This window comes from Motacilla alba, chromosome 7 (genome assembly GCF_015832195.1).
Source record: "Motacilla alba alba isolate MOTALB_02 chromosome 7, Motacilla_alba_V1.0_pri, whole genome shotgun sequence".
Taxonomy (NCBI): Eukaryota; Metazoa; Chordata; class Aves; order Passeriformes; family Motacillidae; genus Motacilla; species Motacilla alba.
The window spans coordinates 36,674,858-36,702,837 of NC_052022.1; the positions used below are offsets into that span (position 1 = coordinate 36,674,858).

General features: G+C 45.0%; 1 protein-coding gene across 12 annotated transcripts in view; it reads right to left on the minus strand.

Annotated features, from left to right (window-relative positions):
* Positions 1–27,980, minus strand: part of AGAP1 (ArfGAP with GTPase domain, ankyrin repeat and PH domain 1) — a 308,025-nt gene that overhangs the window by 35,915 nt on the left and 244,130 nt on the right. For 8 of the 12 annotated variants that reach the window (XM_038142030.1, XM_038142029.1, XM_038142033.1 and 5 more), the window contains 3 exons: positions 14,829–14,906; positions 5,717–5,871; positions 3,478–3,568 (listed from right to left, as the gene is read on the minus strand). In XM_038142030.1, coding sequence (XP_037997958.1) covers positions 3,478–3,568; positions 5,717–5,871; positions 14,829–14,906 — 324 coding nt within the window. The remainder of the gene's footprint in view (positions 1–3,477; positions 3,569–5,716; positions 5,872–14,828; positions 14,907–27,980) is intronic. The other 4 variants (XM_038142034.1, XM_038142032.1, XM_038142028.1 and 1 more) reach the window with 1 other exon arrangement.

Here is a 27,980-nt window from a genome sequence, read left to right on the forward strand (position 1 = left end):
GTGCAGCTAGAGGTGCTTTACTTAGAATTGGTCGAACAAAAAAGAGCTTTTTAGCACCACTGCATATATCCAGATTACATTTTTCAGCTGTTCATAGCCTCAAAAACACTCAGCTCATTCCTGCCCTGAAAACCTCTTCTCCACTCTGACTCTCACCTCAATCAGCTTCACCACTTGGAGGTGAACACTCTCTTAGGAGAATAACCCCTCCCCACTGTCTCCTTCATCCCTTTGGATCCAAGGAGGCTGATGAAAGGCTGAACCTTCCTGAGGTCAGCAGCTGTGAGATATCCCTGGGCTGAGCAGAAGGAATTGCTGGAAGGAGGAGCAGAAGAGCCAGGGAAAGAAGCAGGGGTGAAGGCATCTCGAGTTGCTGCAGAAGGGGGAGAAAAGTTTGCAACTCTCCTATTCTTTTTTTTTTCCTATTCCGTATGAAAAACTGAATTTTGTGATGGGTAGGACAAGATTGTCCAAATTATTATCTCCATGTTTGGCCTTCAAATCCAAAATACACCAGAGTGTGTGATCAGACTCCTGGAATGGAAAACTCATGATGAGAATCCATGTTTTTAAACCCTCCCTAATTTCTTCTACAACAGCAAAGACCTGATGTTCCATGTTCTCCAGGTATCTTGGAAGAGGAGACTGATATTTATCCTCTGGCGAGCCAAGATCCAGAAATTCAGCTGGCTTTGCCTGAACTACTGGATCACCTTGGGTGGCTTTTCCAGACAGAGTCAGCACCGGGACTCTGCTGCTTTGGGAAAAGGCAACACCGGTTTCCTTTTGAAACGTGAAATCAGATCCTGGGCACAAACTCCAGCTCCTAAAGAGCACTTTGCCTCTTCTCTTGGTCTGGGATGGGAATGTTGACAGGAGAATATTGAATAACTTTAGCTGGAGGCTGCCACAGGGCTGGGATGCTGGCAGCACACAGCTGCTGGATTAACACCCAACAAGGCAGAATTCCCCAGTGAAACAAAGTGCTGCATCAAGTGCTCAAAAGGCAAAGAGCTCCAGAAAGAGGGAGAATGAGACTTCTGAAGGGGAAGATTGACAGCTCCTGAATAAGCTGAGGGATGGCAGCATCTCCCACTCCTGTGCTCCCAAACATCTGGCTCTGTGGAGATGCAAACAATGTGAGACTTCCACTGAGTGCTGGGGTTTCTGATGTTAAGTGCTCTGGGGGTAAGGACCTGCCCAGGCAAGGCAGCAAGGGAGGCGAGGGAATAAAGCAAAGCCCTGCAGGAAAAGCAGCAGGCTGAGGTTCACCTCCTCTGTGAGTGTGTTTACATTTTAAGATCCACAGCTTTGGAAATATCTCACATTTTTCCAAAGGAATGACAGCGGCCTTAAAACCAGGAAGGTCAAACAGCAAGAGGAGTCAAAGAGGGTATAAATCATTGTGAGAATACAAACAAGTCCAGCTGAGATTCCAAAATCATCCCCCCATAAAAGGCACATGACAGAGTGTTGCCAAAATGGGCTGTCCCACTCTGCCCTCTCTCAGCAACGAGCTCCTGGCACATCCCTGCTGCTGGCACCAGGCATGGGGGCCAGCTTGACCCATGAGCAATCTGGGTGAAAACCAGATTGGTTGGGGGAAAAAAAACCCAAAAAAAGATAAAAAAAGAGTGCTGTTTTCTTGCACAAGCGTTTTCCTGATTAAGCAACCATCCTGGCTGCATAAATCCTAGGATACGTGCATGGCTGGGGAGAGAAACACCAGCCTTGGGGACAGCCTGGGCAGAGCTGAGGTGGATCAGAAGGATGTTGTGGAATTGTCTGCACTGAAGGGATTGCATCTTATAGATATATATTATAACCTCCAATAAATATATATTAAAAAACCCCATAGTTGTATATTTTATAAATAAATATCCAGTTAGCAAGGCTAGGAGTGTGGAGTCTGGGTAGGGCTGAGGTGGATCAGAAGGATGTTGTGGAAGTTGTCTGCACTGAAGGGATGGCACCTCATAGATACATAATTTCTATGTATCTATATCTCCCATAAATATATACATATAAAAATATAATATGTTTGTATATTTCATAAATAAATACCTAGTTAGCAAGGCTTGGAGTGTGGTGTCTGGGTAGGGCTGAGATGGATCAGAAGGATGTTGTGGAATTTGTCTGCACTGAAGGGATTGCATCTTGTGGATACATAATATAACCTCCCATAAATATATATATATAAATAGAATATGTTTGTATATTTTATAAATAAATAGCTAGTTATCAAGGCTAGGAAAATGCCACCCATGCATTTTCAGCACCACTTCCACCATGGGCTGCTCAGAGGCAGCAGTGAGTACTTCAAATGAGCTCAATATCCACGTAGGTCACTCCCAGACCCCCTCCTCCTCATCCACAGCACATCATCCTTTCTGCCTTCCTCCTGAGCTGCATCAAAGCTCTGGGGGAAATCTCAATGACTGCCAGGTCACTATGAAAGCACACTAATAAATAAGACTTGCTTTGGGCTCCAGGTGCTAAAATACCACCCAAACCTAGCTCTTCTCTGGTTTAGCACGTGCTGGATCACTTAGAGTGAAAGCAGGGACCAAATTATTGGTGCAAAAGCACCTGCACTTGTGTACAAATGTTCTTTTTACACTGGGGTGTCAGAAAGGCTTAGACCAGGAGTCAGAATCCCAAGCAGCCAATCTTTAAAAATAAAAATCACACCTGAGGAAAAGTAAGCGAATATTTTTCCATTTTAAGCATGTGTCAAAATCGCAAGGAAAGTTCTGACTTCCAAATATCAAAGAAATAAAAATGCACAAGTTCTCAGTCCTTTAGCTCCTACAACTAATTGCTTTAGAGCAAGAGAACTTCCTTTCTGTGGCTTTGTTGCAAACCCCTGGAACTAAAGAGCACCAGAATAATGGCCTCAGTCGGGGTTAGTGAGGTGAAGCACAGCTCAAAGTATTCCTGAGAACACTCTTCTGAACACCAAGCATATGTTTCAAAAAATAAAAAAAAAAGGGGGAAAGAAACACAAAGGGGAAGAAAAAAAATAACCCAAAATCAGTTTGCTAGTATCCAGATATAATGAGCAATGACTTTGGTTTCTTCTGACAAGCAGGCCTGAAAAACCAAACCAAAAAACCAGCAATCAAGCTCTACCTCTTTGAAAATATTACCACAGCACGTGTGCTCTCACCCCGCAAAACAGGAGGGAAATGGAAGGGACTGATGGCAAACAGCAAACTTTTTGCCTTTTCTTTGAAGGCAAGTACAGAAATGCTGACGTTCAACGTGAAACAACGAGGGGGGAAAATCAGGATGCACTCGATGTGGCGGATATTGAGCATAAATTAAGATCAAACAAGTCTGGTTAAGCAAATCCTTCATGAAGCAGAGATGTGCCATCAAGGGAGGGGATGTGACAGCAGGGAGGCCAGGGCTGGGCGCTCCCAGGGCCTGGCCAAGGAGAAGGGGTCAGAGCTGCAGTCAGGTGGCTGTACTCACTCTGTGCCTCGCAGTCCACGCAGTGGGAATTGCCTCTGATGTTCCTGATGGACTGCAGGGCCATGGCCTCGTTCTGACTCGTCAGGCGCGACTGCGGGGAGCCAGAGACACCAATGAGCAGCAAGAACCCAAAAACCCCAGTGACACAACCGTCAGCTGAATGAGCAGCAAACCCCAAAGCTCAGACCAAGGTCGAATGAATACAGTCAAGGAACCTCAAGTCTTGATTTGCCTCTCAAGGAACAGTAGTCCTTTGGCATCTCCTAGACATTCAGGGTATCCAGCCTGGATTCTAACAGAGGGAAATCGAGCTTGAGAACGAGCCCTGCTCTTCCCAAGAGAAGCAGCCACACTGTAGGCTTGCTTCTTGAGATAAATGAGACAAGAATATTATTTTACAAGATCAATTTCTTTTATTGATGTGTGTGCTTGTGCTAATGAAGACTAAGGGACGGTTTGCAGAAGCGGCTGGAACTTTTTCATCATCCAAAGGTCAGACTTCACCCGGTGGCTCCCCTTTGAATGCTCCCCACAATGACCTGCCCATGACCTCTGCTGGGGGAGACTCTCCTGATGTACAGGCAGCTCAGCTCTACCCAACTGTCTTAGGCTGGAAATGCAAGATGTGCTTGGGGCTGTGTATTCTGTTGCCATCTGTTAGAGGTGGGGCAGGTCTCTTCTCTCAATTGGGCCACCTGTTAAAACCAGGTGGGGCAGTTTTCTTTAGCTCTTCCACAATCAATCCTCCCTCCAGGAGATCTCTTCTCTTCATGGGCCAGTGAGTGTCATTGCATGGCTGATAAAATTCCATCATCCCACTGGGAGAGGCTCTGCCCAGGAGGAAGAGCCAAGCATTCCTACCTGGATATAATCTGAGATTTTGGGATACCAGAGCAGCCTTTTCCCACTGCATTCCCAGAGGAGCAGCTTTCTTCTCCACTGCATTCCCAGAGGAAGAGCTGGCCCATCTCCAGCAGCCCTGGACCTTCAGAGGAAAACTCCACCCTTCTCCAGGATCCCTGCTCCAGCAGAACCACAGCTGGCACTGCAGGAGGGCTGCAGCCACCACGGAATGGCACTGCTGCCACCACCCTGACCCACAGGGGGCAGCTCCTATTCTGACTCTGGCAGTGTTGTTCTGTATTACTGCATTGTTTATTTTATTTGTATTTTCTTCCTAGTAAAGAGCTGTCATTCCTATTCCCATATCTTTGCCTGAGAGCCCCTTAATTTCAAGGAGGGAGGGGGTTTGCATTCTCCATTTCAGGGGAGGCTCCTGCCTTCCTCAGCAGACACCTGTCTTTTCAAACCCAGACACCAACTAAACTGCCTTGAGGGCTACCCGAGGTGTGATTTAATTAGGACTTGTGGATGTCCTCCTGGAGACACAACTTCCATGGGACACCTGCTAAACCTGTCCAGCCAACTGCCCTTTGCTGTTCCAGCCAGTTCTTCTGACATGCTTTGGGAACCCAGTGAGAAAAATCTCTCTGAACCATTGCCCAGCCACTCTTTATCCTTTCGTAGTCATCTTTTTATGTGGGTGTTAATGTACAAACTTCCCCTTCTGTGCTCTGATAACACATTAATTTCAGAATGTGTGAACCCATGCTAAGCAAGAAACATGTAAACTGTGATTTTCCTCCATCTCAGGAATATATGTTGGAAAAACCCCATTTTTTAACACAAAATGGGAAATAAATTGTGTTATGATGATGGTAATTACTGGTGTTTGATCTAGTCTAGCACACCAGGGCAATGAAAGCAGGCATTCATTTAAAAATATGAGTCTCTTCCTTGCAGTATAAAATCATGAAAGACAACTGTTAGGTGGGTAATATTAAAAGATCTACAGTTCTGGACAATTATTGGCCATTTCACTCTCTCAATCACCACTCAGCACTTTGCTCTCTCCTGTGAAGTGTTTACAGACACCTGCCCTCAAGACACAGAGGTTCTCCCAAAATGAGCATTGGCTGAAGACATCTCAGATTTTAAACGTTTGTTTTGACAGGAAAGGCAAGCAGATTCCTTCTGGCATCAGATCAGAGGAAAGCATTCCAAAGGGGAAAGCTGCTCCTCCCGGGCCACGTTCTTCCCTCAGAGAGCTCCAGCCCTGCACAGCTGTGGGGGGAACACACACCCCTCAAGGGCTAAGGGCTTAAAATCCAGAATTTGCTGTCATCCTAATGATCCCCTGAGCCATGGCTTATTGCCAGCATTACTCTGTGCCCCATACCTTGTTCTTGCTGCTCTCACAGGACTGTAAACTGGCCAGGATCTGGCTCTCTATGGCTTGGACCCACGCGTCCCTCTCTTCGTAGGTGGTTGCTTCAAAGTGCCAAGTCTGGCCCGTGAGAGAGACGATGATAAACTCAAAGTTCTCTTCTTGTTCTGGAAAAAAAGAAAAAAAAGAAAAAAATAAATGCAATAGGAAGAAAATATTAAGGGCAGTGAAAAGCAGCTGAAACAACCTTGGTTGGTAAGAACTTCTGTTACTCAATGGTTTTAAGCTGAAGGTGGGAAGATTTCGATGAGATACTGGGCAGGAATTGTTCCCTGGGAGGGTGGGCAGGCCCTGGCACAGGGTGCCCAGAGCAGCTGGGGCTGCCCCTGGATCCCTGGAATGTCCAAGGCCAGGTGGATGCTGGGGCTTGGAGCCACCTGGGACAGTGGGAGGTGTGCCTGCTCATGGCAAGGGTGGCACTGGATAATCCTGAAGGTCCCTTCCAATCCAAACCATTCTGGGATTGTGCAAATTCTGTAAGTGCAGGTCTGGACATGGGGTTTGAGGCTGGATCCTGCCCTGCACAGTGGACAAGGAAACAACCAGGATCCTCTGCTTTTCCTCTCCAAATGCTGTGCAGGTAAAGCACTGGTTTGGGTAAATACTCAGTCCCTGTGTTTGTGAGCTTGGAATCGACTCTGTACCTTAATCAAACATACAGTGGCCAACAAGCATCATTCAGATCTAAACCTGAGGTGCTAAAAGCTGCATAAGGTAAAATCAAAGGGTGCCACGAAATAAAAGATGAATGATGGACCACGAAGAGCTGGCAATACAGAAAATGTAACAATTTACCCTCTTCTTTCAAGCAGTTTTTACAAGCACAGATATATTCAAGCAGATGTGGACATTTTCTCCTCTACAGCATAAATACTGGGATAATAATAATAATAATAATTACTGGGCTATAATACAGGATTAAAATCAGTTCAACCTATTCAACATTCACGTCCGACATGGGAGATGAGAAAATGATCTGAGAAGCCAGGAGAGAGGGTCAGTGAAATATCCTTAGGGCAACTGGAGGAGAAGGACAAGTATTCAGGCCAGAGGAGCAGCACACGGAAATACCAGCAGAACTGAAATAAATGGACACACACCCCACCTACACATGGGACACCAATGCCAAATTAAAGAAATCAAGGCAGCTGAAACAGAGCAAGTGCAATTGGGACGGGCTGGCACGAAGCATGAAAGGAAAAGAATAATAGAGCACAAAATTCTGGTGAACATCAGCCCTAACGAGCTTCAGAAAGAACATTTTGTCCTATAATGACTTATTACATATTCAGAGCCATGACACTACTGTGTTCCCTCATCATCCATAAACATGCAAAAATCAGGGACAAATCCAGCAGCAGATTTAAGGACAGCACTGCTGGCAGCTGTGCTCCAAGCTGGGGGACAAGGGGTTTTCTTGGATAAGCTCCATGTCAGCAAGGCCAGTGCCTGCACTGCTGTCAGGATGCCTCAAAAGCAGCAGGAGGTGACTTGGCACCTCGAGGTGGGGATAAACACGGAGCTGAATGTCATTTTCAGCTGCATTTTCAGGTAGAAGCAGCAGTTTTACTGGAAAACACTGCACGGGGTAAGTGGAAAAGGAAATCATGGAATGTCCAGAGTTGGAAGGGATCCAGAAGGACTGCAGTCCAGCCCCTGGCCCTGCACAGACACCCCAACAATCCCAGCCTGGGCATCCCTGGGAGTGGTGTCCAAACCCTCCTGGAGCTCTGGCAGCCTTGGGGCTGTGCCCATTCCCTGTGGAGCCTGGACAGTGCCCAGCACCCTCGGAGGGAAGAACCTTTTCCTAAAATCCAAACCCCCAAATCCAAATTCCAAATTCCTAAACCCCCCTGACACAGCTCCATGTCATTCACCTGGGTCAAAGATGAATGATGCACAGCTACAAGTGTTCCACTTCAGCAACACAGTGTTCCAGACAAACAGGTAGAGACATTACCCAAAATGCCATGAATTAATCATGGCCAAAGCCTCGTTTATCAAAGCAGAGCTTTCAGGGTTTCTTGAGGAAGATCCAAGAGGAACTTCTCCACAATAAATGAAGTTACACTCAGCCCTGTGCACTGTCTCCTGTTAAGGTCTCTGCAGCACCACCGACTCCTCTGATCTCCTCTTTAATAATGCTGATCACACACACACACGGAGCTGGTTTGCCCAGCAGAAATAAGCCCAGGAGAGCAGCAGCACGTTTTCAGGTAGGGCTGGAAGGACATTTTGAGGTCCAGAGAAGAAAACAGAGCTGGGGAAGGGTCTGGAGGGGCTGAGGGAGCTGGGAAGGGGCTCAGCCTGGAGCAAAGGAGGCTCAGGGGGGCCCTTGTGGCTCTGCACAGCTCCTGCCAGGAGGGGACAGCCGGGGAGAGTCAGGCTCTGCTCCAGGGAACAGGGACAGGAGGAGAGGGAACGGCCTCAGGCTGGGCCAGGGAGGCTCAGGGTGGACATCAGCAGGAATTTCCTCATGGAAAGGGTGCTCAGGGATTGAAGGGGCTGCCCAGGGAGGTTTGGAGTCTCCATCCCTAGAGGGCTTTAAAAGATTTCTAGATGTGACAATTGGGGACATAGATTAGTGGTGAACGTGGCAGTGCTGGATTAACTGCTGCACTTGATGATCTTGTAGGTCTTTTCTAACCTTAATAATTCCATGATTCTATAGCCATTGAAGCTTCAGATTTACTCCCCAAAAAGCTGTGCTGGTTGAAGGCATCCTTCTTAATTTTTCTGCTTAAACACACCAATATTTTTTTTCCCCCCCAAGCTCAACTGTGAAACAAAGCAGCAGTGCCTGCTCCACGTCAGCCCCAGGGCAATTCCTTCAGAAGACAAGGAACAAACCTGTTCCTGTATGTCCTTAAGCACAGCATGCAGGAACAGGAAAATCCAGGCAGGAGGATGAAGTTGTTCACTTTTACTCTTCAGCCAAATTATAGCTTGTGCTATTTAAATCCCTGTGAGCCCAATCACAAAATTTTATTAAACAGTTTTCCATGTTTAACAGTTATTCATGGAAAGGTCCACTATAATAGTATTTTAGCACCATCAACCTGTCGAAATCAACCTGCCCAATTACTCCAAACTACATTAATAACACCGGATATTACACTAATTGTGTCCAGTTTCTATGCAGACGAGGTCCCACGGGGCTAATTTTGCATCCTCAGGGGCAAGCAACTCAGCCATCAGCCTGATTTCACCAGGAATCCCTCCTCATTACACAAGTCCAGGCTGTCAAACTTTTTTATTTTTTTTAAAGAAAAAAAGGTTAATGGGCCAATCAGTCATCAATTATTTCCTGGAAGGGCAGCAGAGGAAGGGTTAAAGCGTGAAGAACCAGCTGCCACTGACTTCCATTTGGAAGTTATTATCAACAGGAGATGTCTAAAATGCTGTTGTTGTTTGTTTTGCTTTTTTTTTTTTAAGAGGGAAGGGTGGCTGGGATGGGAAATGAGCCAAAACTGTGAGATTGTGATGATATGGAGGGAAAAGCACAGAGGTTTTTTTCTTTTAGTGGCAGTGGGCATGGAATCAGTGAATTTTAGGGTGCCCAGCTGTGGCTGCCCCATCCCTGGAAATGTCCCAGGCCAGGTTGGACAGGGCTTGGAGCAACCTGGGACAGTGGAAGGTGTCTCTGCCCATAACAGGGGTGGAATGGGATGGGCTTTAAGGTCCCTTCCAACTCAAATCATTCTGGGATTCCAGGGACACTTCTCACCATCATCTTTCCACAGTCAACTGCGTTTAACTCGAGTTCACAATTTATTTTGCTCTGCCAAAAAAACCAGACACTGCCACAGCCCACCCACTTCTGGAAAACAAAGAGATAAAATTTCTTAGGAGCAATGGATTGTGGAAGAAAAAACAAACGTTCAGGGCATGCCCCCCCTGCCTTCCCCTCGCCATGTGTTTGTGATGTGGGACCGGGATCAGGTTTAGAAAACCACACTGAAAATTACCACAGGATACAATTAGTCCATAACTTGTTCCAGAGAACTCCATTTTTAGCCTATGGAATGTAGGGAAAACACATGTCCAGAAGCACTCGCACCTCCTGGCATCTCTCAGGAGTGGTTCTGAATAAAGTGCACAAATCAGCTGGGCCTCCATTTCCACTCCCATTCTTTTTACTCTTACTATTAAGAACTGCATAAATAACACCTTGCGCCAGCGATGGGCACAATTCCAAGTCACAAAGTCCTAGAAGATCAGGTTGGGAGGGACCTCAAGAATCACCCGGTCCAACCTTTCAGCAAGGCAAGTCAACAGGAGGCAAGGGCTCCTTTCTGCTGTGCAGAAATCACACCCATCCTGAAAGCTGGCTTTTAAACAAATAAATGTGAAGGTATTTCTAAGAGGCATTTATGAGAATTTTGCCAGAATAAGACTGGGTTTTCTGGCTTCCAGGCCAACCAGGCTGTGCATTTGTATCTCTGCCCAACACAGCTGTCTGATAGCAGAGGATGCTGGTGCTGCTGCTAATTATCAGCAACTCATCAGGCACATCTGGAGGGTGGTGCCACTCACACAGGAAACACTTCCCAGGAAGAAGAAGTCAAGTGCAGCACCAGAACCCCCTCGAGGACGTGTTTCAAATGCTCCTGAAGCACCTTCAAGAGCTGAGGTTACAGCCTGAATCCCAGCCAAGCCTGCCTCAAGTAACACCCAGACCTATTTAAGCTCCTTTTTCATCGCCTCCTCTTCCCTCTCCTGAAAATCTCTTGTGCTCAAGCACCATAACCCTTCATCCTTTCAAAAGGAGGAGAGGGAAGAGCTGCTGGGGTGCCCTGGGAAGAGACAGGAGTTGTTTACGACCACGATTTGTTTACAACAATTGTGTTATTTACGTCCCACGTGTGTTAGGTCGCGTTACCTTTGCCACTCAGTGAGAATCACCCCCCTCACTTGGCAGATAAGTATGTTTATTAGCAGCCTCAATTAAGGAAATATTTGTGCCATGTCCCACTGGGCATGGCTATGCTAATACTTCTCTCCCCTTTCCAAACCCAGTGTCTAAATCTAATTAGTTTTGAAAATCAACCCCATCAGGACAACGGAGCTCGGCTGTCGCTCGCCCACAGCTCTTGGTAAAGGTTGTGTTCCACTGGAAGAGTTTTATTCTGTTTTAGATCACATTTCTCTGAGTGGTGGAGAAAGGCTGAAGGCCCTGAAGCCCTCTGCCTCATGGGCTCCATGTTTTATTTGGGTGTCAAGACAACCCAAGTTGAAAAATTTTTTTAAATCCAGTTGAGATGTAACTTCCTGCATGGGCACAGCACCGTGGCAGCAGCAGCATCACTTTACAACCAAAGGTAGCTTGGGACTTTCCAAGTATGAGTATCCAAACAAAAAAGTTTTCCCTCAGTGCCCAGCAGATCCAACCAAAATCCAGCATGCAACAGTGAGGAGGGGGAAAATCAGGATCTTTATGCAAGCAAAATACAGGTTTTTAATTCCTTAAAGATAATCCTTCCTGCTGTGCTGCAAAATCATAGAATCACAGAATTGAGCTGGAAGGGACCATAAAGCTTATCCAGCTCCACCCCCTGTCACAGGACACCTTCCACTATCCCAGGATGCTCCAAGCCCTGTCCAACCTGGCCTGAAACCTGCTGGTATAGGAGAAATTATTCTGTATTTTAATAACACTGCCATGAGAACAGGTACAAGGTACCCTTAAAACCAGAGTGGGGTTTGTTTTGAGCAGAACTCACTGCTACTCCCTATCTTTCCCCCTAAAGAAGCAAAGGATTGCTTCAAGCCTGGCTGCCTGCGACAGGGAGCACGTGGGACTTTCTCATTTGGCTTCCTATGGAAAACCACCCACAATCTGACAACTAAAGAGTTTAGGCAAACTCTAAAATGAATGAAAGTGAGATTTCTTGTAATGAGACAGATCTGATGGAGGAAGTAACTCTGCAATTTTGGGACAAGGCAGAGGTTGGGCTGTGCTCCAGGGAACAGGGACAGGAGGAGAGGGAACGGCCTCAGGCTGGGCCAGGGCAGGCTCAGGGTGGACATCAGCAGGAATTTCCCCATGGAAAGGGTGCTCAGGGATTGGAGTGCAGTTCCCATCCCTGGAGACATCCAAGGCAGGCCTGGAGGTGGCACTCAGGGCCCTGGGCTGGGGACAAGGTGGGCATCAGGCACAGCCTGGACTCGATGGGCTGGGAGGGCTTTTCCAACCTCAGTGATTCTGTAACACCCTCAGAAGGTTGAGTCCTTCAGCTGGGATCCCACACCTGGGGAAAATCCCACCCAAACCCATATTTTTGCTGTGAAACAGCCAGGAGAGAGCAGCCCCTCTGATGGGGAAGCTCAAGCACAGAGTCCCCCCATGCTGGGGACCATTGAGGCCTTAGGATTTCAGCTTTCCTATTTTCTATCTATTGGTAATCCTGCAGCTCTTTAGTGCAGAACTCTAAACTCCATATAAAGTGTTCTCTGCTGCTTTCCTATTCTGGTCAGACACAGCAATTCCTCTCTAGGCCTGGGAGTCAAGGACACCTCACTGCCTCAGGCCCTGAGAGATGGAAACAGAAGTGACCTGGGGGGACCAAACTGAAATGGCTTCATTACCTATAGGTGTGACTGGGAGATCAACCCCCAATGTGCAAATGGCCCAAACTTAGAAAAGTGTGATAACCCATGACCCACTGTCCATTTTTTGGGTGTAGCCCCTGAAGGCCCTTCAATAAATAAATAAAACTGCTTTTACTCCCTTAATTCTGGCTGGCCTTTAGGTGGCCCAAAAAGGCATCACCATCAGCCACCCAGAGCACACCTGCAGCACCTGGGCTGCACCTTCCCCCAGCTCCAGGGAGATCTGCCCACCTGGCAGCACAGCCAGAGCACCTAAAAACACCAGCAGGGAGTTAAAAATGATTGGAGAGCTTTCCAAACGAGGGTTGAAGCTGAGGGAAAGGTTTTTGGTGTGTGGATAGGTGCGAGTGCCACTGAGCAAGCGCGCGCCAAGGACCAAAGCAGATTTGTTATTCTGGACTGTCATTTCCCATCATCGTTCTCTTTTTTGAAGGCATAATTATCCAAACATGTGGTTTTTAATACTTACAATGCTCATTAACTCCACATTTGCATGTCTCACCGTTCCAGCTCTCACACAAAGGCTCATGGTACCAGCTCACAGCTAAGAACATTGAACCTTCAGCTTTTGGAGGGGATAAAACATCCAAAAAATGATACATTTGCCCAATTTTAGAATTTCATTTTGATGCTGTGTCTCAAAACTTTCTGGGCCACGGCCAGCAGAACTGTGTTTCCATACCAAGGTGCCTTCAGTACTTAGTTTGATCACTAAAATACAAGATTCCTCAAATTAGACAGGCCCTACAAAATCTTGATCTGTAAAACACAAGGGAATTCCATGTATTTGTTCCTCTGCTGCGGTCCATGAACAGAAAAATAAAAACTCATAAGCTGCTCAAGCACTAAACCTGCAGCAACAAACATACCTGATCGGAGGAAAAATGGGGCTGGGAGGTCTAAACAACAAATAGAAAATTGAAAATTATTCAAGTGTCTTTGTGGAAAAAAGACAACCCCAAGACTTATGAATATCTGACAGTCACTCTCTGTCTTCTCATATTTATTTGAAAAGGCAATGAAAGGATCAAACCAGCCAGTTTAGCAGCTCTGAAAGGCAATAATTTTACACTTGGGCTGAGAAATGAAACAAAATTATAGTTAAAAAAAAAAAGAAAAGAAAAAAAGCTTGCATTAACAAGCTGGAATAAAACTCCACTTTTTTTTTCCTGTGCACACTTTGGCAGGGAGAGGCAGGCCCCCTCAGCAGCCCGGGCTGTAATTGTGCAAAAAAAGGACGGTGATATAAATCACCAAAGGTTAATGATCAGGATGTGAACAGAGGGACTTGTTTACAGAAATAGCATGCAATTTAAAATTTACAAGAGATTTAATGCCACCGCTTGGCAATCACTAAAATCAACAGCCCAGAAAACAGTGACATTAAGAAAAATATTACAGTTATAATCATTCCAAAATAAGTCAATTAGTGTTAGGGCATGCGCTGGCGATTACTTGACCCATTTGGTTCGCACTTAAGTGAAGAGAAAAAAAAAATCCCCCTCCCTTATAGCGAGATTACTGAGTTGTGACCTATTTTGCATTCCCTGTTCCTCACACCATCCCTCTTCCATGCTGCTGGAGATGGTGGTGGTGGGTTTTTTTCCTGCCCCCCCTCCTCCTTGCTTGGTTTGCGAGTCGTTCTGACCTTTGACATTTGTAATAATAATAAAAAAATATATATATGTTAAAAAAAAAAAGAAGAAAGTTTATAATTGTGTTGTTTGAAGGTGGAGAGGGGAGGGGGGGAAATAAATACATAAAATTCCGCGTGCTATTATACAAAAGGCATGACGGCTGCCTTGGGTGGGGGGAAAGAAAAGCAATGTAAGTCAATTTGTGAACTTTGGCACCGGGTGACCTTTAGAAATACAACAATATCCAGAATTTACAAGCAAGAGTAGCACATGCAAATGACCCGGCACTGTCTCGCCTCTGGATTAGAGCCGCAAAGAGCATTATGGAGAAGGCTTGCACAAAACAAATTAAGATTGTTACTTAAATGTCATGGCACACTATTGTATTTGGCTACAGATCATTACACCTGATACTAACACTTTTAAAAACCGTAATAACTTGGGAAATATTACATTGAGTGCCCACATGGAGAAAGGGAAAATATATATATGTATCTCTTAAAAAAAAAAATAAAAGGAGAAAATGGGTTCCTGAAGTAATTTAAACATCACCACTCCACGACTAGAGGGAAAGGTCAAAATTTAAGTAAGCTGAAAGGAACATGAATGGCAAAACAAAAGGCACGAACAGAAAGATGAAAAGACCAAGTGGAATGACTCTGCAAACACGGGGTGGAAACAAACACGCATGCTTGGGGCAAATCTCATTTCCAGGGGGAAAGGGAGAGGGGCAAGGAGGGCGAAACTCTGGAGAAGTGGGTTGAAAAAAGGGGGGGAGAGAGGAGGTGTTTGTCTGGGACGGGTGGGTTTGTTACCTTCGGTGTTGGTGCTGCTGCTGCTGTAAATATTTCGCAGGCTACCAACACGGTTTAGTTTCCAAGCTTTGCGTTTGGCTGCGTCCAGAGAGCAGGAGGGGAAGAGAGAAAAAAAAAATAAAAAGAGAATAAAAATAAAGAAAAAAGAAGGGGAAGGAAGAAAAAATTTTTTTTTTTTTTTGTCAATGAAAAAGGGGAGAAAAGAAACATCAAAAAGCATGTGAAGTAAAATACAAGCACAAGCCTGTTCACACGTGAAGAGCTACACACAGAAAATGCACACAAGGACCACTCAGCCCCTGCAATCCATGGTCAATGTGGAAAACCTCATATTCAGAGTGATTCTTCTTTCAGTCACCACAACATGACACGATTTGACAAGATTAAATGGATCTGCTATTGGAATAGACAAAAACAGACCAGTAGAAGTCAAAAAAAAAAAAAAAAGGCAGGAAGTATTTGTGCAGAAGATACAGGACTGGACAAAACAGCTACTGTAAAATGTGATTTACTTCAGGACAAAACACAGCCAGACAAGAGCTCCTTTTCCTCCAAAAGCCTGTGGGGATCACTTGGTGCCCGGAGTTCACCCTTAAACCTCTTTTTACATCACCACCTTTAGAAACTGAGGTGATGATGTAATGACCTTGAAACCTCGTCCCAACGAATGTTCTTTGTAGCACTGAGCTCAGAGGAAGTAGAATCATAAAATTCCAGAATGGTTTGGGTTGGAAGGGACCTCAAAGCCCATCTTGTTCCACCCCCCTGCCACGGGCAGGGATACTTTTCACTATCCTAGGCTGCTCCAAAATTCCTTCCCCACTGCAAAATCAAAGTGTTTATTTGGAAAAGGGGGGGAAAAAAAGAGTCTATTCTTTACAGAGAATAGCAACACCCTTGTTTTATTAGAATTGACCCAAACTTTGAGAACCTCTGAGCTGCTGCTTCACAAGGAGCAGAAAAAGTGGCTCAAAAGTACCCTGCTCCCAGGCTCATTAGGGGAGAGCACATTTTCACCCTCTTTAGAATCCTTAAGTTAGGCTGGGTTTCCTCACACAGGAACCAGATGAAACACCTGAGTAGACCTGGACACCTGAGAGCCACAGGAAGAACAGGGAACTGCTGGAACTGCCCTGTCTGGCAGTGTGTAAATGGCATCTGGATGTGGGACAGGGTTTAGCGGTGAACATGATGGTGCTGACTTTGGTGGCTGGACTCAAGAAGTCTTCTAAGGGACCTCAGACCCTTCTCCCTCCCACCACAGATGTCCCTCACTCTTTAGGACATCATCCACACCCCACAACACAGCCAGTACCAGGATCCAATAACTGAAGAAATTTCCTTCAGTATTTACGGGGGAATTTCTGTAATGCCCCACAGAACTCAGATCAAACAGCTGCTGACAGGGAGAAGGAACAGCGCCACAAAGTCATTCCAGGCTTTAACAGAAAGCCCCATTTTCAGCTGAAGAATTAAAGCTGGAAGAGCACTGCCTGAACCCCCCTGACTGTTAAGGCAGGTATGATTTGAATAAAGCCATCTGCTTTCTCCAATGCTCCATACTGAAAAGGAGGACTGCATTCTGAGTGACATCACCGAATCTGAAAGTGTTTCCATTGGGTGCATCCTTCAAGCTGGAAAAACCCTTTCATTTTAAGACCTGTTTAAGAAGTCTCTGCACTAGAGAGGCCCAATTGCCCTGCAGAAAACTTGTTTTTCCTCTGAAACATTTACATATAAATAGGCAAAATCGAGCTTTGGCACCCCTCTGAAAGGGAAGATGGTCTCCAGTGCACAGAGACCCTTTCCCAGAGCCTTTCCCATTTTTCACACGTTAATGGCACGTTTTGCGTGCAGGAGTGATCCTGCAGCCTGCTTTTCTATTAACCTATTGATGAAATAATCCATTTTAATGTGTTAAGTGTCAGGCCTTTCCCTTCCCTTTCAACAAATGGACTTTTCCCACAGAGATGCTGAGGTCCTGATACATCCACATGCATCCTTTGGCATCGACTGGGCTCCTGCCTGCTTCCTCCAGGTGCTCTCCTGCCTTTAAGGATTCAATAAGGGTTTGGACACTGCCAAGCAAAGCCTCTGCAGGGTGATTGATGTGCCAGGGAGAGCAGAGCCATCCTACCCTGCCTGCCTCTGGAATTACACGCTGCTGTTCCCCACAGCCAGGCTGGAACAGGCCCTGCAGGTCATTAGCTGCCTGCTTTGCCTCTGAATTATTTCCCAGGATATTCAGTTTGTCTGCTCTGGCTTCACTTCCTGGTCCCCAAAGTAAACCCAACAAAAGCTCTTGTTGTCAGCTCCAGAGATATCTATATCTATATCTATATCTATATCTATATCTATATCCATATCTATATCTATATCTATATCTATATCTATATCCATATCTAACTATATCTATATCTATCTGTATCTATATCTAGCTACATCTATACCTATACCTATATCTATCTATATCTATATCTATCTATACCTCTATCTATATCATCCGTATAATCTATATTATATCTATATATGTCTAAAACTATACCTCTATATTTGTATCATTCATATAATCTATAGTATATCTACCTATATCTATCTACCTATATCTATCTATCTATCTATCTATCTATCTATCTATCTATCTATCTATCTATCTATATCATTATCCAAATCTTTTTTCTATATATTATATATGTGATTGGGGTTGGAAACCAGTATATTTTTTATATATTTCACATATCTATATTTCATATATATATATATCTCATATATCTATCTATCTATCTATCTCATATATATATATTCATATATATATATATATATATAATATACATGCTTAATCAAAGAAACTCCAACTGGTTATCAATAAAATGCTGTAAGAAATACTTCATTATCCAACAGAAAAACTCCTCTCCCCCCCAAAAAATATAAATCTTTAAGGCAGATTGATTTTTGAAGTCATTTCTGGAAGTGTGTTTTCTTCCAAAAATGCCACCAAGAGGTGTTTCTAACTAAAGATTGCAGGAAAAAAACAAACAAAAAAACAACCAGACAAACTTTCTCAAACTTCAAACATCTGGAATGAAGTTAACAACTCCCCAGCATTTAATTGAACTTTTCCTGAAGTGGCAAACAGTACTGGCCCTGGGATGTTGAGGATCCAGGGAAGCTGTGGCTGCCCCATCAAGACCAAGCCCAAGACCTGAACAAACAGCTCCATGGCCACTGAGCCACACCACAGAGTGCCCCATTTACCCCATTCTGAACGCTCCAGGGATGGCAACTCCTTCCCTTCCCTGGGAAGCCTGTTCTGATGCCTGAGCACCCTTTCAGAGGAGAAATTGTCCTTGTCCCTGAGCAGGGGTGGTGGCAGCAGCTGCAGCAGGACATCCAGCAGGATGTGGGGACACAGATCATCCCTTTGCTGGTGTTCCTGAGCGCTCCCCGTGAGCTGAACTACCCCCATTGGTGTGGAAGAAGCTTTTACACCTGCACATCAGAGTGAGAAGAGCTATGTTGGAACAGCAAGGAGGAAACCAGGCTCCAGGACAGCCTTTTGTAAAGATATGGAGGAACTGGGAATCAATTAAACCTAATCACTCCCAGTCACCACCTCTCTTTGTATTTGCTCAGGCCATAACTTCACAGCTGTGAGCAGACAGAATTTCTGTGTTTGCCTTCTGTAATGGGGCTGCTGTTTATCCTCTGCTGGTGCATCTGCTTGTCCTGCCCAGTTTTGGTTACCAGCTTCTGCAGTGGATGTGTTTACTACCACCACCATCACGAAGCATTGTTTCCAAAAGCAGGAGGGGTTTGCAGGAAGGGTTCAAACCCATGTGTGATCTGAGGACACATCTGTGTGTTACTTGGAAAGTTCTCTCAGGATGCTCAGGATATTACAGTCAACAAAACCCCACATTAACCCTTTCCAACCTGCTCCAATTCATCTCTTTTTTCCCATTTTGATAAGCAGAAACACACTTTTATTTCTGGCAGCGCTCACACGCACAGTCTAACCCTGGACACCTCCCTCCAGTGCTGCAGCCAGGCATTCCAGATGTGCTAATGTCACCTCTGGTCTGGCTGTGACAGAGCTCCTGGCTGATTAGACAAACAGTCTTCAGACAGCTGATTAAAAACTGCTGTGGCTGCTGGGCTGTGTGTCCGAGCCTGGCCAGCCATGTTGGAGGTGGAATTACATGAATTACATCCCTGGAGTGTGCTGAGCAGGGCTGATTAAATGAGGCACGCCACAGCCCTCAGCATCAATTATCAGAAATAATAGGATCTCTGCACCCAGGCTGGGGGAAGGGGGCTGGAGTGTCATGTGCTTCCCAGAGCATCTTCCCAGCGCCCAGCGCCAGAAATCAAACCAGCCAGGCACCCCAGCAGGGCAATTCAACACTGGGGAGGAGGCTGAGGAGAACCCTCCTCCCACAGCACAGGCCAGGGCAGCTTCTCCAGGTAGCACCTGCCCAGGAAAATGGATTTCTGAGAGGAGGATGGGAGGCAAAGCTGAACATCTGGGGATAAACTTCAGCCCTCCCCCTGCTCTTCCTGGAGCTCTCCTGCACCACACGCGGTTACATCAGGGGCAGGCTGGGGAGGTTCCTCTCTTCTGGGGTACCAAGAACTTGGTAGTTCTTGTCCAACAAGACCCCCCACTCTGGCCAGAGGATTGAAATGATTTCACTGAGAGGCAGCTCAGGAGATTCTCAGATCACGCAGATTTGTCCCTGCGACTGTGAAGTGGCTGGACATTGCCTTATCCCATGTGAAAGCAGAAATGACAAAAAATGCCTCAAAAAAGGGTTAAAAAACCCCCCAAAACAAGCCCCAGGCCTATCTAATGTAGATCTCTACATAAATATGAATATCTAAGTAAAATTAACTGGATACATTCCACTTTAAGATCTGTCCAACCCTACATTCTAAAATTAAAAAATGCCACCAAGTGCATGGATCTCATACAAAACAGACTCATGAAATGGTTTGGGTTAGATGGGACCTTAAAGACCCTTAAAGATCTGGTTCCAACCCCTGGCCACGGCAAAGGATGGTAAGTACATTCACTGTTTTTCTATTTATTCAACCAGATTTCCACAATGAACCATCTTTAAACACCTGAACGTGACTCTGAAGTTTCCCAACATTTCTGTTTGGAGCAGGAGGGATTATCAGAATGTATATCCCAAAAGAAAAAAAAAAAAAAAAAAAAGGGGAGACAGAAGATATTTCATATGGCAACAGCTCTTACTATGCCCTTTTTGGACTCCAGAACACTCAGAAAAAAAAATCTGATGCAAAGTAAATTAATAAAAGTGCTGAGTTACAGAAATTTCCCCAAATACAACTCAAACTGTATGGTATAAAAACCCCCAACTCTTTCCTCTGCAACTGAAATCCTTTCCCATGCTCTATTTTAAACCCACAAAACACTCTAAAAGTAATACTTCAAATCATATTAATAGTTAATTACGTTTGGCTTCTCTTCAGCTTTGAACATTTCAAATGAAGGGGGAAAAAAATGAAAACACATTCATACTGCTGCTGGTGACAGGGGAAAAAAAGTTACTTTAATTAAATATTTCTTAAAAAAATATTTTTATTTCTTTTTTTTCCCCTCTTGCAATATTTCTCCTCGCAAACTTCTGCAGTAGGTAAAGGACCCACTAAATGATTTCAGTGCCTTTCCAATAGACTGTAAACATACAAGATTCCAATTGACAAAAAGGAAATGGTAATTGGAAACATTTTTCTCAGTTTTTCATTATCTGAAGCAGAAAATTATGGCTCTTTTCTACACACACACACACACAAAAATCCTTTTCAACCACCTAGAAAAATTGTCTTTTAATAAAAGCTTTAAATTATACTATCATATTTCAAAGGCAATGAACAGTTAAAGCAGCTAATCAAAGGTATAATTATTTAATGACTCTGACTCCTGCTATGTACCAGGGCTGGAATGGCTTGGCTGTGATCAGCAGACCCCCAGCTCCAGCTCTGCAAAACAGGCTGGGAGCATTCCAGCCACCCATTCCCAAGGGTAGCTCCTCCAATTTTGGGTGACTTCACCAGGCCAGCTGAGCTATTATGGAATTAAGGGAATCAGCGTGTCACTGCTTTTTTTGTACACATCTGGACTAAAAAAAAAAAAAAAATACAAAAAAAACCCCAACAACCCACAAAACGACCATAAGAGGTTTTCCTGCAGAGGAAAGGAAAATATTTCCCTGACAAAATGGGATTTGTCAAGATCATAATTGATTTCTTTTTCTTTCACTTTTAATGCTACATGGCAGTTTTCTGTAAACCCCAGCTGCCCCACTCCAGTAATTCAAATGTAAAACATCCCCCCCCCCCCAAAAAATGTGCTTATGGAAAATCTGTCTTAAATGCATTTTAATATTTTTATTGAAAGGGATCTTTATTAATTTACTCCAGGTGAGTGAAGCAGAGGGCAAGCAGAGCTTCTAACTCCGTTCCATTGCTTTTCTCATGTCTTTTACAACTGGAAATATGACTGGAGTAACATGTAATCATGAGGCATTAATTACCAGAGCTATCCAGGAGTGTACTTGGCTTATTTTTTATTTACAACAGAGCAGTTTATGCCATTACATCTGAGCCTCAATCCAAAACATGAATTTCTATTATACTTTTTCTGTTGTACCAAATTCCTTTTTGTTTTTTGGCTACACAATCACATTTCACAGATTCACAAAGGTTGGAAAAGACCTCCAGGATTATCAAGTCTTGACTAAATGTCACAAAGCCCAACAGCAAAGTGCCACAAATGATCATTTTTTGAGCACTTCCAGGGATGGTGATTCCACCTCTTCCCTGTCCAGCCTGTTCCATCTCATACAAGGTATTGGACCCTCTGGAATCTCAAAGATATTCCCATTTCTACCCAATTACCTTGATCCTGGGGTCAGTGTCATGTCTGTCACCAGGATCACGGGAGCTCAGGTGACACCAGCTCTGGGGTGGCACTGGAAACCAGCCATGGTGGGGGAGCTGCCCCTCCCAGCTCTGCACCTTGGGGGACTCCAGGATCAAAGGGGACACCCAGGGACACTGCACCTGTGGCACCTGTGACAACAAACCCTGCTGGGTGGGACACCAAAACTGCAAAGCTGTCATGGAGTGGCTCGGGTTGGAAGGGTCACCCAGCCCAAGCTCCCTGCAAGAACAGTTCTGGAACACAAAATGCACCTTCACTAAAGCCCTCTCAATGCACTTGGAAGGAGAGCAGGAAAAAAGGCTGAAGAGGAAGCAGATTTGGGGGAAGAATCCAGGCCAACTTCTGCCAAGGTGTCTTACAGGAAGCAAGTCAAGACTAAGCACCAATATTTATGGAATTCTTCCAGCTCTCATTTCATGGAGATTTTTTTTTTAGATACAAGTGATGAAGAATTTCATTTTCCCAGTGCCCAGGTTAGGCATCAGTGTCACTTTGATATTCCAGCCCTGACTTACTCTGAAATGTAAACTACTGAACAGAAATCAGAATTAATCTTACCATCTCCCATTTTGCTCACCTTTAATCCACATCATCCACCCCACTGCAAAAGGGAAGCTCACACCAGGTAAATATTGTATTTGCAGGGAATGTCCCAACAAAGGCAGGAATGATGCATCTGACTCCATGTTCTCAGAAGGCTAATTTATTACTTTATGATACTATATTATATTAAAGAATACTATACTATGCTAAAGAATGCAGAAAGGACACTTAGTGAATGCTAGAAAGATAATAATGAAAACTCGTGACTCTTTCCAGAGTCCCCACACAGCTTGGCACCAATTGGCCAAAGAGGCAAAACAACTCACAGCAGAATGCAGTGAAACAATCACCTGTGGGTGAACAATCCCCAAACACATTCCACAGGAGCACAACACAGGAGAAGCAAATGGGATAAGAATTGTTTTCCTTTTCTCTGAGGCTCCTCAGCTTACCAGGAAAAAAATCCTGGGCGAAGGAATTTTTCCAGAGAATCTGAATGCCACAGGTAAATAAAAACTGAGGCACACAACAACACACAAACCCCATATTTGTGTGTATCTAACATAAACATGAGTTCTTTGTGACTTTGCACCACTTCTGAAAATGAGCAGGAGCCATCCTGCCAGTGCTGGGTGTTAATTGTTCAGCATCTAACCCTGCTTGTGGTGCAACTTCTCCTGTGAGAGCAGGGACTCCCCACTGGAAAAACCCTGCTTGGAGAGATTCCTTGGGTTCACTTTTCCCCACAAAGTGCTCAGCCACCTGTGGTGATTATTTCTCTATAAACCTGAATGATCATGCTAATCATCAATCAGGGGAATCATTTAGGCTGGAAGAGACCTTTATGGCCATCTCCCTTTTTGCCTGAGCCTGTACATCACCCTGCACTGACAGAACAGGAGACTTCCAGCTCCTTGCCTTGGTTCAACTGGAAACCACAGACCTGCAGATGTTGGGTCCTTCAGTACAAGGAGGACAACCTGAGCATGGAGGGTTCACTGGAACTCTTGAGTTTGGCAGAAGTTTCCTACCCAGGAGTGCACCCACAGCACCCACAGGCTTGGCTGTGTCAGCAGGAAATAGGACAGGACATGGGGGAATGGTTTAAAACCACCAGAGGGAAATTGGGATATTGGGAATAAATTCTTCCCTGTGAGGGTGGGCAGGCCCTGGCACAGGGTGCCCAGAGCAGCTGTGGCTGCCCCTGGATCCCTGGAAGTGTCCAAGGCCAGGCTGGACAGGGCTTGGAGGACCCTGGGATAGTGGAAGGTGTCCCTGGAATGGCAGGGGTAGCACTGGATGGGCTTTGAAATCCCTTCCAAATCAAACCAAACCAAACCATTTCAGGATAAATCTATTAATTTGCATTTTAGAACTCCTCAGAGCCTGCACAAATGAACAGCCACCTCAAATGGGACAAAGAAGCATGGAATTCTCACATGGAGTGTACACACCTCCAGTTTATCTTCCCAAAGTCACAGTTCAAGCAGTGCTTACTGCACAGCTCTCCGTCTCTTTGGGGAAGGAGTCTTAACCCAGCCCTCTTCCTAGGCAGAGATTAAGTACTGAGACACCCCATGGGAACGGAAAAATTCTTTCCAAAGGCAGAGACAACATTTTGTCCCCTCTCCACAGACTGCATTTCCAAGGGCTGCACCCACAGGAGTTGCTATCACCTACGGCTGCCTTGGTGGGGCTCCTCAGATTTGATGCTAATTTGCACAATACCAGTGAAAAATATAAAAATCATTACGTTGAAGATGTTTGTGATTTGCTATTACCCAACATCTGCCCAGAACTTTGCACAAATCCATCCAGCTCAGGGTTGTGGCTGCTCTTACACAGAGGTTGTCATCCCTGTAATTTGACTTTTGTAATTTGACTTGTTTTCCAAAAGCTGTGGCTGCTGGAAATCCCTGGGGAGCTGCTGTGGTCAGCTCTGGAATGAAGCTGAGAAAAGGAGGATGGGATTTGCTATTTGGATGTTTTGAACATTAGGCAGGGCCCACACAAACACCACAGGTCTGAGGGACCAAGGCATGAATTAAGAGACTTGTGCCAAAGTCATGCTGCCTTTCACCTTTCCAGCAAAACCCTGAGTAACAACTCAGATAAATATTAACAATAAATATGAAATCCTGAATTTACATCAGCTGCTGGTGTCACAGGCTCCCTCACAAGCCACAGCTCTGAGCTGTTAACTACTAACTGGCTCAACCACAACGCCTGTTACTGATCACTTATTGAATAATGGAAGTGACACAACTGATAAAAGGTTTCAATCCTGGAAAAAAATGATTTATAGTATTTCACTCCACTGGCACTGTTATTTGTGTGACAAATGGCTGGACAGACACCAGTTAATCTCCACACAGCCCCAGCTCAGATGTGGCAGCTCCTGCTGGAGCAGCCAAATAATCAGGCCCTGCTAAGAACACAGCCACGCTGCTGTGAGGGGCTGAATGCTGGCACTGCACCAAGGCTGAGCCCCAAATCAATGCACCCAGTGGATTTTATTTTATTTTTGGGGATGGCGGGGCAGGCAGAGCGTGGCTGGGAAGAGGAGTACTCTGCAAAAGCAGGAAGGTGCAGCTGGGGAGATTGGCCCCGCTCCTCCGGCACGGATATGAAATCATCAACGCCAGGGAGGCATCAGTGGTTTCAGGAGGCTCCAGATCCCTCACGGATTCTTCCTGATGGCCAAAGCTGAGCTGCAGCATCACCCACAGCTCTCAAGGCTGTTATGCTGCAGTGTGATATCACTGTGAGCTGCAAATCCCACCTTCCCTCAGCTGGGAGAGAGCTGGGGCTGCTTTTGAGGCAAAACAGGCCAGGAATTCCCCTCCTTGAGACATAAATGGAGTTTAAAATTTACAAGCAGCACATCAACAGCAGCTTTATCTCACTGGTTGCATCAGCAGCATCCTGCTTCCTGTAGAAGTCAACTGTTCTATCATCCACTCCTTCAAAAGCAGCAAACCCCTCAGAGTGCCAAATCTGCCACTGTTCTCATTCAAAAAAATCATTTCCATGTCTATAAAAATCACGCCACCCCTGCCATGGGCAGGGACACCTTCCACCATCCCAGGGTGCCCCAAGCCCCATCCAGCCTGGCCTTGGACACTGCCAGGGATCCAGGGGCAGCCACATCTTCTCTGGACACCCTGTGCCAGGGCCTCAGCACCCTCCCAGGGAAGATTTATTCCCAATATCCCATCTAAACCTGGATAGAGAACAGAAAGCCCCAGCAGATGAATCTCTGGGCTGGCCACAGAAAGACAAGAGCTCAGTTTGCACATAGGAGAACATTCAAGAGAGGGGGATAAGAGGACCTGATAAAGAAGAAGCAGCAAGGATTTTCTTCAGAAGGCCTAGAAGATCTCTGGAGTGGTAAAAACCCCACAGGCTGCACTCCCAGTAGCAGCAGAAATGCAGCTGGAGTATGAAGATGACTGACACCATGGGAAGTAAGGAAAAAAATCTCCCTTCTCAACTGTTTCTTGTGATCTCAGGTCTAACTCGGTGTATTTGCTCTTGAAAGATACTTGTGATAATGTGGCATTAAAAATTGCCCAGCTTTTTATCCCCTGACAATCTCCTGTGAGAGACTTGGACAACTCTGTCACTGTGCCAATGGAAATTACTTTCTAAGCAGATCACATACCCAGGATTTCACACTGGATCACTATGAGGTTAAATAACACACAGATTCTTCAGGATCCCTTCCCTCTTTCCAACTTTCCAACTCCAACAATATCCTTCTTTGATTTTTCCAGTCCTCTGCAACGTTCCCACTGCTGCAAGATCCCTTCAAAATTATATGACCTTTCCACATGGAATTAACTTGCAGGTACAGAAATAGCACAAACCCACCCCCCCAAAAACACCACCACAAAATTACTGCCAAAACACTTGATTTGTGCAATCAAATATAATAAAGGTTGATACAGATTATTTGCTTTAGTGGGCACAGCTGGACTTGCTTGGTGGGCAAGAACAAATGGGTTTGGCAAAGAAACTGCGCATGAAAAACCAGGTGAAAGAAGGTGCAATCAAAAGAGAGTTTTCTTGAGAAAATCAGAGCTATCAGCCAGGCACTGCACCCTTGGGTTCCCCCAGAGTGGCAGAACTTTGTCCCCCAGGTGAGCTGTAATGTCACCGAGAGGATAAAAACCCCTTAAAAATGCTGTGTCAAACACAGTCAGCTCTTCCTGCTTGGGATGGGAACAAGCTGCATGTGCTGAAAAATTGTGAGCCATCAATTTATGCTCAGAAGTTTCTGCGAGTGGTAAAGAGGAGAACCTCACCTTATTGACTGGTGCAGCTCAGGAAAGCAAATCCACCCAAAAAATGGAGGGGAAATCATGAAACCTGTCCCCAGAGATGTACAGCTGGGATAGAAACAGGCACTTGGAGGGAATTTCTTCATCTCTCAGCATCTCCACAGCTCTCGTTTCAGCCTAGTCCATCCCTCCCACCCCCTTGCAGAAGTGGCTGGACTTCTGACTAAAATTACCAGCATGGAGGTGTCTGGCAGTACCTTTTACTTGCAGAATAAAATCTCCATCATGCCTTTCCACAAAGATCTTTAGGAGGGAAAAAAAAAAAAAGGAGATGATAAAAAAAAAAAATATATTCATTTTGAATTTGTCCATAAAACTGGAGCTGATGTGTTAGGACAGACCCACAAAAAAATGAGCACCTAGTAGGGACTAAGAGCTAGGAGGTGACAATTCCAACATGTATGAGTGTGGCACTGCCTTGAAATGACAAAACCCCTTTGTATTTCACAGGGTCTCCATGATCTGCTTCTCTCTGGAAGGAAAAGTGGAATGAATAAGAATCCTCTTTATGTTCCTTGTATATTCAACATCCTCCTCCAAGCAGGACCAAAGCCCAGCACAATTCTCAAAGAGATCCAATGTGCTGCCTCCTTTGCTGCTCAAAAACCATCCTGGATTTTATTCTGGCTCTGGGGGACAGTTTATGTCAATCTTTTCTTCTTTTTTTTTCCCCCCCACAAGTGTTGCAGGTTAAACTTTGTGCCTAACAACCCTGACAGCATCCCTTCACAATTTTTAGACGAGCTATTGAGTAGCATTATGAGAAATTATGGGGCCTGATGATATGGAAAAGGAACATCTCCTCCACTCAGAGGCTGTGGAGGAAATCAAAAGACTGAAAGAAGAATTCCTGGCAAAAAAATAAAAACCAAAAACAACAAAAGCCCCAACAAAACCCCCCAGAACCGTGTGGGGAAGCAGCAAGATTCATTATGGACAGATTATTCATGATTCAGGAGTTCATTATTAATGGATTATTTACAAGTATTTCCAATGGGTTGTCAGCTGTTCTCCTGGGAATAGCTTTTCAATAATATCCACAACTTAAAGAAAGAGTGGTGAGCTGTATTGATATTTTTATTACTAAAGGCAGCAGGTAATCATCAATATGTTTAAGAGAAAAGCAAAGACCTATTTCCAACCTCCTCCACAGTTATTTTTACATGTCATAACAGCTCTGGGCATATCCTGTACTCTTTAGTTAGTAATAAACGACAGTGCTGCACTTAAAACCTTGTGTATGTGGAATTCTGTAGAAGCAGATCCTGATGTTCTGTGACTCTGGGATTCTATGAA